Source organism: Diorhabda carinulata, chromosome X, assembly GCF_026250575.1.
Source record: "Diorhabda carinulata isolate Delta chromosome X, icDioCari1.1, whole genome shotgun sequence".
Taxonomy (NCBI): Eukaryota; Metazoa; Arthropoda; class Insecta; order Coleoptera; family Chrysomelidae; genus Diorhabda; species Diorhabda carinulata.
Genome location: NC_079472.1, coordinates 47,342,167 through 47,357,459, shown reverse-complemented (window position 1 = coordinate 47,357,459; position 15,293 = coordinate 47,342,167). Strand labels below are relative to the sequence as shown.

General features: G+C 32.1%; 1 protein-coding gene across 1 annotated transcript in view; it reads left to right on the top strand.

The window, feature by feature from the left end:
* Positions 1–15,293, top strand: part of LOC130900481 (semaphorin-2A) — a 1,226,238-nt gene that overhangs the window by 338,898 nt on the left and 872,047 nt on the right. Inside the window, exon 2 of the mRNA XM_057811124.1 lies at positions 1,962–2,092. Within this exon, the coding sequence (XP_057667107.1) occupies positions 1,996–2,092 (97 nt within the window). The 5' untranslated portion in view covers positions 1,962–1,995. The remainder of the gene's footprint in view (positions 1–1,961; positions 2,093–15,293) is intronic.

Sequence of the window (15,293 nt, the reverse complement as noted above, 5' to 3'; positions counted from 1 at the left end):
TGGCAGACATGACGACTTTCTGACGACATCAAATAGCCGTGGTTTTGTATGATTGATGCGGAGTCTTCTTATTGTCATAGCTTCGGTCCTACATAAAAAGGTTAAGAGCAGACGAGAGGCAGATAGGTGGATGTTTTATAATTCTGTAGTACTCTTGCTTCGTATACCGCGCCAAGATTCTTGGATGAGGTTTTTGAGGATAGCCTTTTGTTCATTGAGAAGCTGAACTACGATAACAGAAAAAAAAATTTTAATTCAAAGAATTTTTTGAAAATGCACGGCGACCGATGACATTTTTTTATGTCCAAAACCAAAGGATGGATTTATCAAGCTCTCAAAGAGCTTGCTGAACGTTGGGTTAGAACCAAAAAATACGATGGGATGTACCTTGAGCTCTTGGGCTTTCTTTTCATATGATTAATCAATGAACATTGAAAACCTCAATGAAATAATGATAGTTTAGTTTGCCACAGAATTTACTTTTTATTTTCTAATAACTCTCATAAACTACCAGTATAGCAAAAATATCTGATGTAATATCAGTATTTTAGAGCAGAACCAAGTAAAAAGAAAAATGGAACTATTTCACTTCATTTTATTTCACTATTTCTATCGTGACATAAACGTGAGGACTTCTCTAATATGCGCTTCATTCATTTGTAATAACTGATCGGGGACATTATTTGTATAATTATTCTTCTTATAATTTTTTCGAAGAACAATTTTTGATAACTAAACTGCACGAATTCATGAGCAACTTTTGATGATATTGATGGAGACAGTTCAGAGGATCGGCAATTTGGAAAATATCATTCTCACCACCGATCAAAGTGAAGAAACTATTGTTTCAAATATACGAAAAGAACAAAAAAGAAAATATGTCGCACGAAAGAGTTACACTCCATGAAAATTGGAGACATAGATTATGAAAATAAAACTCTTATAGTCAATATACCTATCATCTAGATCGTTCACCGTGTCAGGTGTTTTTAAATCTAAAAGACGGTTGCATGGATTCTTCATTTTGTCAACCATCGCCAAACATTTGTGTATGCGGGGGTGGAAATCAACAGCAATTGTGAATGTTACATCGACAACTATATGAATAACCAGTTAGAGCGACGTACTAAAAATTAGGCAAATAATCCACAAGGATAATTGTACTTTACAAAGTGTTAAAAATGTTGGATGTACTACTCATTCAATATGATGAGTAAAAAGATTCCAGCTGTAACTTATAACTGTAACTCCTATATTAATTATGATTATCATGTTGACAAAGCTTTGTTACCCATAATTATATTTACGCAATTTTTGAATTATATTGTTACGAACTCATCTCCGCCCTGGAGCCGCTTCTGCTTGGATATAATAGAATTCGAATATTCGGCGAATGCGCCACTTTTGTTGAAATACCCGGAATTTGTTTCTATATCTATGTCTATATATTTATTTATTTTGTTTCTTAATTTTTTTAGAGCTTTTGGGATATGTATATATAAGGAGTTTGTGTAGCGCAGTTTAGTTCAGTTTATAATGAATAGTTGTAGTGAACAATCCGAAATAGAAATTAATCGAAGAATTTAAATAAATTATTTAAGCTAGTTAAGTGATATTGTTATGTGAATTATTATAACTTACTTAATTGTGGTGTAGAGTATTTGAACAATAGCTTCAATTCAAAATACGACTAGTCCGTTCATACTTGGCTATGATCATTGGCGATTGAGGCATCGGTCTCTTCTTCAGGTTACCATTGACGCCAGGTCATATCTAAACAACTAAACGTTTCATAGGCACTAATTATTTTCATCTTAACTACCTAAAAGCAAAATCTACAATTTCACTACCCTACTTAGTTCCGGTAATCATCCTCTTAACAGTTTCCTTAAGACGAATACTATACTAACAAAAAATTTTTGAAAAATATCAAATTATGTTATTATAATTTTTTTTTTCAGATAGTGAAAAACTAACAATCCAACGATCTTCAAAATGGGGAATTCCTACAAGGAATTTTTCTTTGTAATGGTTATAGCAATCGTGGTGTGTGGCTCGGAGAAGATACTGGAAAACGAAAAGCTGGATAAAGGTGAGTTTTACGACTTGCATGATTCAAATAAGTATTTTTATGTGATCCTGAATTATTACAACAAAGTTCACAGGTAGAAGTCTAATATTACTAGGTTTGATTTAAAAGCAGTTACAATTAGATTTCGATAATTGATACTTGAAATTTTGTAGTAAGTTGCCTTCCTCCAGATCTGTCCAATTAATTGGTTATCTCGAAACTTGACGGAAAAATCTCCATTTTAAATTATGTATACTGTCTATTACTACACACATTTAACCATTTTGGGGGGGGGGGGTAGTGTTTACTACCTATTATGATTTTGGTTACTTCTCTATTAATCAATTCTCTACATGATTCTATTACATAACGTCAAAACTGTTATTATGAATTTCATGAATTTAGAGTAACTTTCTCTAGTACTTTTCTCACATTTTCAATTTTCTGTGAATTAATAAAATCTCAATGAACTCTGGTGGTTAATTAAGTTCCATCAATCTACGATATAAGGACAACAAAATGCCCCAATAATTGTTGGATTTAGGTATCAAATGGAACCAAAAAAACTTTCCCAATAACTTCATGGGATAAAATATTGAATTAGGAGGAGGAGGAGTTTTGAGAATGCCGTGTTATTTTAGAAACGATTGCACACTATCATAAATGTTGATTTCAAATGGTTTTGAAATATGATAGATGTATAAGTGTATACTTGGATTTTTTGCTATTCTGAGAGTAGGAGGAATTTGGTTTTTTCTAAATATATCACATTGATTTTATTGGTTTTTCGAATCCTTAATGAATACTGAATCGTCTTTAAGATGTTATCTACACCTAAGGGCACTTAAGTATGAGTTATTTGTCATTCTTTGACTTTCCTCTGTTGTCTTTTATTGCTTCACCTTTTTACATTAATAATTGTTCTCTTACCAATCAATTTTTGAACTTGTCTTCCTCTGAAGTTCTCTGTAATAATCATTGTTCATTATTAACGATCTTCTTTTGTTCATACTATGAAACTGTGTACTATACTTCCTCTTTGCTTTTCATAACAACGTTTTGTTTCCTTTCGTTATTGCCAATTTAAAGTTTCTACATGTTTACCACAAATACGTGTTTTTATGTATCTGTATTTTCTCTATTTACGTCTAATTCATGGCTTCTGTAATTCGTTTACGTCAATTTGATATGCATTTTGGTAGTGATAGCATAATAATTTGAAACAACATCATGGAAAAGCTTTAACGTCCAAGTATATAGTCTTATCTATGGTAGCTTATAAAATGTTTCTCTCCTGAGAAGGTTATATTAACCTGCGTCCTTTCTTCTAGACCATATTATCCCAAATGTTGGTAGTCCATTTTCTATTTTTGAATTAAAGTCACCTCACACTACTGTGAGACATCTCCGTTATCCAGTATCTAATCTCGTCCACTGATTCTTAATTTTCAGTACATAATATTAATTTCTTGGTGGTTTAAACATGCTTGTAACGTTCCAAGTAACAATTTTCACTTAACGTGAACAACATTTGGCAAATACACAGTGAAGACGTTATATACAAAACAAAATTGTTTCCTTTCTAGTCTGTAGAATAAAAATTACTTGGAAAAATTATATCAAACATATGGATCGAATTCCATGATACAGAGCATATATTTGGTGACCTTATTTTGATTAATATCATAATCATCGTGTTTGTGAGAAAAAACCACGCTTGCGACTAATAAATTTCTTTATTTTAGAATTTACTGACTGTTTCACATGAAATGCATCTTCTCGTAATAAGAATCGTTCCTAATTTTGGAAAAGATACTAAAATTTCATATTTTCGAAGGAAATAAACTTCTACATTATATTTAATACCTCACCAGGGTCGCTTTTTGGTGCAGAATATTTTTGTTATCGAGGGAAATATTATTAAGACCTTACATTTTTTGGGTAAGGAAAATCTGTGACAGAAGCTTTATCATAAAACCAGAAATGAAAACACTTTTACCATTAGATAATCCTCTCAACAAACACTTTTCAACAATATATTTCAGTACTCGCCATGAATTTTCTTCTATATCTTCTATTACTAAGAAGCGATAATTAATAAAATGCAGTGGTTTTACAATATGTTCATAGTTCATACATATTCCAATAATTGTTATCAAAATTTCCTTCCTAATTCTAATAAAATAAAATTTCGTTCACAGTTTTTCTTCCAAACTAAATTGTCTACAAATTTTTAGTTACGCCATTAGAATTTTTTGATTATTTATAATAGTATAAATAGAAAGATAAGTAATGGCATACTTCCTATTTTTAAATAAATCAAATTGTACATCCATATTGTTTGTTATTTCCGTGATACTCGTGCATAAATCATGCAGAATTTAACTGTTTATTTGCCTAGACCTGCGATCTTACAAGACAAAATCTAATGATATCAAATTGCACGATCCAGTGACCAGTCTACTTAACCTCCAGCTCTAATAACCTCAAATAACTCGTGCAGGATGTGTAAGATGGTAGGAGCATGTAATCCAATTCACGCCAAAATGAATAGGCTTTCATCGTTTTCGAAGGAATATGGATCCACAAAAATCCACCCCAAACATTGACTCCCTCGGATATCATGTGAATTGGTATCTCTCTCTTCTTCTTCTTCTTCTTCTTCTTCTTCTTTTTCTTCTTCTTTTTCTTCTTCTACTCCATTTTAGGCATTTCAGCATGTTCATTCATCGCAGCATGCCTATTGATGGTGAGATTATCACTCCATCTATTTCGTGGTTGCTGGGTGGAATGAGTAGCTCATTAGTAATGCTGCTGGTCCCAAGCCCGGATAAAGGAGGAGGTTTCCTAGGTTAGGTTAGCATCCTGCCTGAGGTCAAAAAACTCATATGCTCATAGAACAGCCTGCCTCGGAACCGGACTGAACAAAAGATGACGACACACGCGAGCAAAAGGACACAGAGATGGAAAAAGAAAATTGTACTACGATTTGCAACATGGATCATTAGATCCCTCAGTGTGTATACAAATCATGACGTGATGCTCAGCTCTTATAAAATTGGCCTTTCTAATTCTCTTGTACTATCTCACGGATGACATTGGTATTATCTGCAGGTATTATTTTTTCGGTTATGTACAGGTTATGGTTCATTGTTTCACCTGAACTGAACATTCATTTGGATTAGAGAATTTTATAATTTGCTCATATTGTTGAACGCTATAGGCATCCATTATGACCCAAGGCCAAGTAAAATTTGGATTTCGTGGCGGATGTGATAGTTAAAGACCGAGACGAAACTAATGATTTATATCACTTATACCAGATCATTCAAATTTCTAGCTGCTGGTTATATGTAGATCGGATAGCAAATGATTCTAGATCGAAAAAAAACGATAAGTAATTTTGCCTATGTGTCGAGAAAAAATATGTAAGTAATAAAATTAGCCCACCCAAAGGATTACACAACTTAACTTCTAATGACTCAATCGATTTTCAGAATTAATTCAAGTCATATTCATGACTGATTTACTATTGCAAAAAATTCAGATAAATGCAGAACATTTTTTTAATAAAGGAAATTTTATTGTATTTGCTTAATAATCAGCAATAAGTGAAACTTCGTTTCATAAAACAGTGACTGAACAGTAAGGCAACGATAAAGCATCACTATTTTATACAAAACAATAAACAATATTGTACCACGTCTGGTGATGTCCACAGCTTCACTACTTATAAATTAGCAGAATTAGAAGTTTGTTATCTATATCGAGATGGGAGTTTATGAACTGTGCGTGCGCCTTTATGTAGATGGTGTGAGTTGTAATATTTTTGTTCACGTATGTTCTCTCCATGTTAGTCGATTGTCAAACTGAATTTTCAAGTATTTGACGTCATGTACAGGTGATACAGAGCATCTCTCTATAGCCAAGTGTGCTATCGATATTTGGTCAATAAATACATTGCAAAGATTGAAAATATATCAGTCGAGTTCGGTCCTGTACTCAATCCGATTTCATATATGCGATTATTTTTCGAGATGGTCCAACCGTCGAAAGACAATGTATAAAAATTGAGTTGCCTTGATTTATGTGGTAGTAAAATGTAGAATTGTAACTTTTGCCTTTTACTATGTATTGCAAAATTATTTCCGGGAAATTTTCCAGAAAACAATTTATCGGATGCGCAATTCAGCATACTTCTTGCCGGAATCAGATGAGGCTGTGTCGAGAGCAGTCAACAAGAGTCATAAAACTGGATTAAAATATATATTTCGGAAGTATAAAACTTCTGTAATAACTTAGGTTAGATGAATGTTCTCAAATTTAATTTTATATCTCAAGTTTTCGGTAGCAAATTAAAATTCAATTTACATTGTTTGTAGATGGTATTTTCGCCTGCTTTGTTTTTGCTTCGGTCTAAGAATACTTAAAAATTTGTTGACGGCTAACTGAAAAAAAGCTGTATTGACATCCTAAATAAAACGTGCTTTACTTAATTTGATATCAAATTCCATACTGATGAAGATTCTGACCAGACTATATATATGAGTCAAATACATCACCTATCAACTGATTACGGATCCTAACCCAGAATTAGTTTCCAAATGTCGCGATAGATTTTCGGCTCATTAATAATATATAACTTCATATTTTTTCTAATTTTATACGAGTATTGTCTGAAAAGATTACGATTCAACAGAAATACATTGTTTTATAAAAAAAAATTGTGTGTGTGTGTCAGCTCCGACGCACGACTGGAGTTTACTCCTTAAGTTCGATAGTCTAACCAGACGCAAAAAGAGTTTATTTAACTTAAAAAAGATTGGTTGATTGTCAGAATATTTTGGGCTTCCTTCATTAATTTTTTTTTAATCTGTAAGCTCGCTGTCTCTCGGCTGGAGTTTTTGGAGATTTAGATGTTTTCCTAGTCAAAAAGTATTAAAAAAATTAGAAAATTTATAAATGTATAATTATAAAAATTTTAACCGACTTTAAGAAAATTGATAAAAAAAGGTTTTTATAAACATTTTTTTTAAATTATTATAATTAATTTTTTATTTAAAATATAATATTATCTTAATAATTAACAAAAATGGTTATAAAAAGATAATTATGTCACTAAATCTTTTACATACAATAATAAATAGTACATGAAAATTATTTAAATAAGCTAAAAAATAACTTTTCGAAAGAAAATTATATAAAAACATTTTTATAATGAAAAAATATTATCGAATTTTTATGATAATATTATCGAATTATTGACTACAGTTGTAAATATTTAAAAATTATTTATAAAATAAATCATAATAACGTGGAAGAATTTATAGACATCGACAAAAAAATTAATTTTTGGTAAGGTTAGAAATTTTCTATTTTATGTGGATGCGCTCGATAATCCATATTGGGTTAATTATCTAATTTTATGTGTTGTTTTCAAATATATATTTATATGAACTACATCGATAATTATTAAAATATTTAATAAATACAAATTGCACATGCTCATACATGTAATACATGAATTATAACGTACCTTGCAACCACGTGTTCCGACAATATCATCTACACCTCTTTCTTCTATAGTTATTTGAAAATACTTTCAGTTCACTTTAGCGGAACACAATGATAGTAAAACTTCACATTGACAGCAATATAAGTATGTTGACACTGACAAATTAGAAAGTTGCGCATCATAGGATGCGCACCAAAAACGTAACGAGGTCATTCATGGATAGATTTTACTCCTCACATTTTTCTCATACCGGGCCCCTTATATATGCAAATCGATTCTTAAGGAATAAACTCCAATAATTACCATTTTTCGACATAAGCTCCTTTAAAATAATAAAAAGCCAAAATAGATGTCTGGTATGCGATAACGTCCTCGTCCGACAAAAATGTCTCTCATGCAAATGAAACTTTGAAGCTGGGAAATAGGAAAAAGTTGCTGTGAACCATATCTTGTGAATAGGGTGTTGAATTTTAGCCACCAACCAAAGTGAGAGGAGGTACTTTGTCCTACTTGAAAAGTACTTCCTTTTTCCTCAAACGAAATAGCTTTTTTACAATTTTGCTCTTCGCCTTATCAAAAAAATGTGGCACAATCCTTTCCCCTTATTATTTCACGACTTTGAAGAAATCGTCATTTCCAGAGCAGGTTCGCCCTTTCCAATCCCCTGTCGTAGCAGTTTTCTTTTTTATATCAAGAGTCTTCTATGTTTCCATGCTGAACCCAACGATCTCCATGGTTTTCCGATTATTTCGCTGGTTGTCGTAGTTTTTAGCTGGTCGTCATTAACCTGATTCAGCTGTCCAAAATTTTACGATCGTAAGTGATGCTTATGAGAACTAATCAAAGAGACACAAGTACGAAAAATCCAACAATTTTTGAACAACTGTGTACGTGATCCAGATTACTTAGGGAACATATTCAGGAGTTCCGATCATAGTTTCCGAGAAGCACTCTAAACAGACAAGTCTATGTCTGTATTTCATAATCATATTTGGGGTAAATAAATTTGTACTTCAGTGAATTGAGAGTATAACTATACCCTGCGGAACGATAGAAAAGAACATAGGATTTTTGCTACGTGTATGTCGAATATTTTTCCCAATATAAAACAAATATAGCGAAATTTCATTACAATTTAAAACATATTCCGTATTTCGTATTATTACCACAATAATTGAAGCGTTTGGTCCTCCAATAAACCTAGATGGTTCTATATAATCACCCACAAGTGATGACTATCTGTTTATACCGGTCAATCCACTGCCAGCGCTATGATTCAAACTAAGAGACGTAGGTAGTAATTTGTTCACTATATACTCATATTTTAAAGTTTTTCATGGTTACAACAGTTTGAGTTTCTTTCAAATATTCAGAAAAAGAATGAGGTGAATTCATAGTAACAGAGTGATGATTATCGTAAATACAAATATTTCTGATGCCCTATCTATTAAAAATGAAACCTAAAGCTATGAGGATAGAAATACATTGCAATGGACTTGCAAACTAATACGAATTCAATTCAAACAGATAGTTGTATTGTTTATAAATATTTAAGACAGACATTTTCACAATTGTTGTAGAGTGACATAGTTCACACTTTATTAAATTATACGTCAAAAATAAAGTTTTCACGAGATTGGGGTAATGCACACATAGTTACGAGAATCCTAATTTATTTAAATTAATTTGAAGAAGAGTTTTCGTATCTGGCGAGTATCATGATCATATGAATGCAGCTGCAGAATCCCGCTTACCAGCGATCTGTGGAAGAACAATTTATTAATGGGATGAAGCACGGAACACTTATCATCATTGTCTTCATCGAGAACGTATTCTCACTTCGAACAGTCAAAAAGCTTAAATGCAACAATGATTGAGTAAAGAAGGAAGAAAATACGTTAATACTGCAGTGAAAATTTTCAAACTATATGGATACAATTCCACTCAACATGTTGTCGATGAAATTCGGTAGGTACCAAGTTTTACAACTGCGATCGTATTATTGCAACCTCACCCATATGGAACTGATTTGGACGCAGTCATAAAATCACGTGAAAAACTATTGAACCAATCATGCAGAGAACAATAATAGTAAAAATTTGAGTGGTAGAAATGGGCTGAATTCACCATTAAAATTTGATATTCATTAAATCTCATATATAGTTGTATGAATGGAACAAGTCACAATCACACTTTCAAATTATCATTCTATAAGAATATTATAAACAATATAGATCCCTGTGTCAGTGATGCTTAAGAGCGAATGTAATAAGTAATCCTCCTTTTTGTTTATTAGACTTATGTCTCTATCTTACAACTACCGTATATCACTCCCTCAAATCAAACACGTCCAAAAAACCATTACACAAAATAAGACTTCTTCATCATAGTCATTTATCACTAAATTAGTCGTTTTCAAGAAGGGAAATAGCCCTTTTGTTTACAACGGTCGCCAACCTTCGACGTCGGTAGTATAGTTCGGCGTCGCATGTGACATCATGCATCATTCCCGCTGTCAACCATATTAAGCCTTCTGACAGTCTCTAGAGTCAAGTTTGAACCTGGCAATGGTAAACTAATGGGGTTGTGTTGTTGTCTACCAACTGCATTTTTATAAAAGATCTCCGGTCTTCACTGAAGGAGCGAGGATCTTATTACTGAGAGATTACGCAGGTCCGGATAAGGAAAATCGAATATTGAAACAAATATTGAATTGTACAGTTTTTTTAACACAAATCATTACAATGAAAAGAGATTCTCTCCATTTTTTACATATTACTTTTGCTTCTTGATGCATAAAATTTAAAATTAACAAAAATCATCATTATACAAATTTTAGAACGTCTTACGTGGAGTAGTATCAATTATTACAAGACATATTTTTGTTTGCAGCAGAAAAACACACAGATTGAATATTATAATTGAAATATGTGAACATTTTCTTGATTTTCTCTTCTTCTCGCTGGAGCATTGGCTAGAAACCAGAGAAAAATGAAAAATCTTATATAACATCAAAAGTTCAAACTGGAAGTAGTGAGAACAACGGTAAAAATGTTGAAAAGAAGTAAACTTAGTCATCAGTATAGGATGTAGTTGTGATAACATAGATGCTATTATGCCTAAGAGTCCAATTGTTAATTACTTTGAAAAAAATTTTAAAATGCTATTTTCTTGTTACATATGTTGACGAAAAAAGAATTATAATGCACCTTCACTTTCGTCTGGTATTTTTACAAAAAAAGCAAACTGTTCTACGATTTATTAACTCATCCTCCATATTCACGTGATATGGCTCATTTCTTTATCGTTAATAGGAAATTTTGTACCAGTTACTTGTTTATCCATCTAATATTATGTTTATCTAAATTACTCTGCTAGGTACGTATATCATCCAATTTATTCCATCAGTATTACTATTCCTTTATTCTTATTTCATACTGTTCTTCACCTCTGCTGTTTCCCATCTGCTAGTTCCGTATATTGTAGAGACGGTCCGAGTCTAACAAGATTCTATCAGAAATATAATTCTATTATAGTTAGTAGTTGTTTCATATGAAGCTACGAAGACGTTTCTGATAATTTCTAACAATTTTTATACTTTGATTTCGAGCAAATTATCCATCAGATACCAATTTTAAAACGAATAAACGGATTCGAGTCACAGAAATTGTATCAAAAGCCAATGGTTGTGTATTATAAACCCGCAGGGCAGAATAAATAATTTTTTAAAAGCTGTTTATATCACAGAAAATTCAAATGTCTACGGACCTGCTTTAAATATACGAAAACTTTCCCCTTTTTAACTGCCAGTCCATGTTGAATTATATATGCAGTTGGATATATTTATGTATCCTTTTTCTAGAAGCTAGAAATGTAATGCAGGGGTGGAAATAATCCCATTGTGTGTTTCCACTCTACGAGGTGATTCGTACTTGTATGTTAAATGGTTGTGATATATACCCAAACTTCTACTAATTTAGTGTAATTGTATCAAACACAAAATTAATATACATTGAAATGAGCTTCTAATTAAAAGGATTAAGTGATAAATAATATTTACACTAGGATTGAGTAGAAGTAGGAATAGAATGTATAAAATGATCGATTAAATGTGAATGAGTACGCTGAATTATTCTTCAGTACTTAGTTCTTACAGTTTAAGATCGGGTTCCACACGACTATATTGAAAGAAAATTTCAGACATGGTTTATTAATGGTGCGCCACCGGCACCTCAAGTTTAAGTAAAACTTGGAAAATTAGCATGAACTCAGAGAAAACTAAAGCAGTGCTTATCACCAAGAGCAGGAGAGTACAGGAAGGCAACCTAGACATGCCGGTGATAAAATCACTATCACTATTCAGGATGGGACTAAAGATCAAGCTCCTCATCATTAAGCCCATCATCATCAATATGTTATATACATTGCAACGTTGAGATACATTGCAAAGGGTCATTGAAAGAAGCTCCAAGCCCATCAGAACATTAGCATGAGGCCACCATTGAACTTCATTGAACAGAAGATATGAGGGAGCTGACAGACTATATCGATACGTTAGACATTCAAGACGAAAAAAATAGCTGGATTACAAGAAGCAGTGAAGACACCAAACAACACCATACATAAAGAAACAACCTAGGATCTTCTTATGTGAAGTGCATCGAGTTACCCTGAAGAGGTTAGCTCCACATTTATATTAAACCTTTATAAGAAGAAAGAACAACGAACAACAAAAAAGACGATCCCATCATATTAGAGAGGTAGTGGCAGGAAGTTATTTCCGAAATATTCTGTTCAATCCCAGTGATTGATACTTTGAAAATTTGAAATGACAAACTAAAATTTGCTAAAATTGTCAGAAATATGATGTCGTATTGAGATATCAATGAAAAAATACAAGTATTTTATTTTCAACATGTCAAAAATGTATCAGCAGTTTTTAAAATTGACTCAAAAACTTATTATCAAGCTTAAGCTGAAACAGAGCTTGCCAATTTCCTCTCAGTTCGAAGAGACTGAATTCACTACAAACCTAACAGTTTCCATTGCTGTTGAATTTGAGTGTAAGTCATAAGTATGTGTAACAAAAAATCCATTTGCTTCTAATTTGATGATCCATTCACTATTTTAAGAACTTTTGCTCGAATTTCCAAATGAAAGATTTGTTTGTTTGAATGTAGAAATCGCTTTTGTTTAGTTGAGTTCAATCGATTTCGATACCACTGTATTGTTTTATTAAGTGAACAAGCAGAAATTATAAAATTTTTATAAATTTTGTTACGGTACTTCTGCTTAAACCAAAAAAAAATGGAGAGCTATCAATGGTAAAAACCTTTATGAAAGAATGTATTATACATAATTTTTAGATTTTCAGATAACAAAAAGTTCTATAGTATTTATTAATCCATTGGCTTCAAAATGAGCATGTCTGCCAAGGAAATTGCACATGAATTTAATTTTTCAATTTTTCAGTTTCAACATTGTAGTTACAAAAATTATTTAGATAAGCTAATTAATTCTCATAAATAATTTACATATCTACTTGACATAACGTAAATAACAGAAAGGACGAGGCCAAATGAAATAACTAGTCAAAAAGCACGTTAAATGTTCTAACAGGCACATGAAAAGTAGGGATTTACAGTGCACAATAAGAAATGTGGAAGCGATACGATGAGGCAGATGGTACATTCTAGAAAAAATAAATGTATCGATCACATTTATAACAAGAATATACTATATAATACTTTTCTCGTCTACCTCGTATTTTTTTGTATCTATATATCGAGTATGTTACAAAAGTTGTAGGACTAAGTTTCAGGTTACTCCCTCAGGTATTAAGCGTCGCGGCGGTGGACGCGGGTTGCCGGGAATGTTTATTACCTTCCATACTACAAACCCGGAATAGTTTAGGGAAAGAGAGTGGAGGTGAATTTTAGGTGTGGGATTGTATTTCCTCTCGTTCCAATGAGAAAAAATTCTGGATAATGGGATAGTGTCTAGAAATTTGAAACGGTTGTCGCGTATGAAAATTATTCTTGTAACTGTGAAAAGTATTCCAAAGCTTGAATATTTATGTGTTATGAAAAATATGACTCAAATGATTGAGTTTCATATTTTATATTTCAAGAGTGAACAAATGTTGAATCAGATATAGAAGTCAGCCAAAACAAGTTTATGTTTAGCATTTCAAAGTATAGTGTTAAATAAATTAGTGATTCTGAACGAGATCTTGAGAAAGTTAAATAACCATCTCGGGGGAAAACAATAAAAAACTTTTCAACAATCTTGGAAGTTTTCACAATTTTCATTAAAATTAACATCTCTCCGGGATAGTCCAACTTAAAAATGCCGCAACGTTATAATGAGTAATCAAGCGACCTCCTTCTTATTCCCAGAGGGATCATTTCATAATTCGAAAGATTCATTTAGTGCTAGAAAAAGAGTTGACTTGTAGTGTCAAATGAAAACCAAAACAAAAAGTATTTTCTCATATTGACGGAATAAATTTATTAAACTCGGGGAAATCAGAAAATTCGTTTGCTTATATTTTTGTCTACCATTTCCGTTCACGAAACTTCAAAGTATGAATGATTAAGAAGGAACTGAGGAACAATTAAGATGGAATTTTTGCTTTACTAATGACACATCTGTAAATAATGGCGCATTGAACAAAACCTCATTTGGTCAGAATAAAATTATCGTAAGCTACAAAGGTACAATCAGTGTCTGATAGAAGTAACGATGTGTAGATAGGCAATTATAGTTATTAAACCATCCAATTCACCCAGATGTGAGAATTCTGAATCTGTTATTTCAACTAAGGCTCCAATCAACAGTGCTCTTCCTCATTAGTACTGAGAAAATTGTATCCAAACCCACAAGCACACATAAAGTTCAATAGCCTAAGTAATTGATGTCCATCACACAAACACTCTCCCTATTAACTGTATCTGTTCATTCAAAAGGCAAGTAGAATCTATAGTCAGAGTCAATATCGAGAAATATTTTTTTAATAAGAGAGATTTATAATATGATAACACAAAAATGTATAATTCAATCACATTCCAGCTCACAAATAAGTACATTATGTCACAGCATAATTATCTTTATTATTGTTCCTTCTACCACTCATAGCAATGCTTATCTCAATGTGTGGAGTATTGCTTTCTGTTGTTCGATAATCCTTGAAAATTATTTTTCTTTGATAGATGATTCGGTATCTCATATACACTCTTCTCTTACCAAATAATCTCCAAAATCCATTCAACAACATCCTGCTTAAGACATTTTCGGAACCTTCCAATTCAAATGAACGTTATAATGTTGTCCTGTGTTCTTGTCTGTACTTGAACAGGATATTCTCATAATCAAAATCTTCTCAATCACTGAATTTAGAGTCACATATGTACTCGTATTAGTCTCGTAATATTCGTGTTTACAGAAATCTACTTCTTCTTTCTAGCTGCTCAACCATCTATCTTCTCTATATATTGCATCTTAAATCATAATTTACAGTTTTGGCTGTACTTTATAAATAAATATTCGTTAGTGTCACTGAACTAACTTGATTTATACGTCACTTATCTATTTCAATGTGGTGTATGTCTCATTTATTCTCGGTACACCATCTCCAAACTCATTTCTCCATTTCCAATTTGGTCTTCTGAGTAAAACAGCAAATACGTTCATTCTTCTGCACTCTTC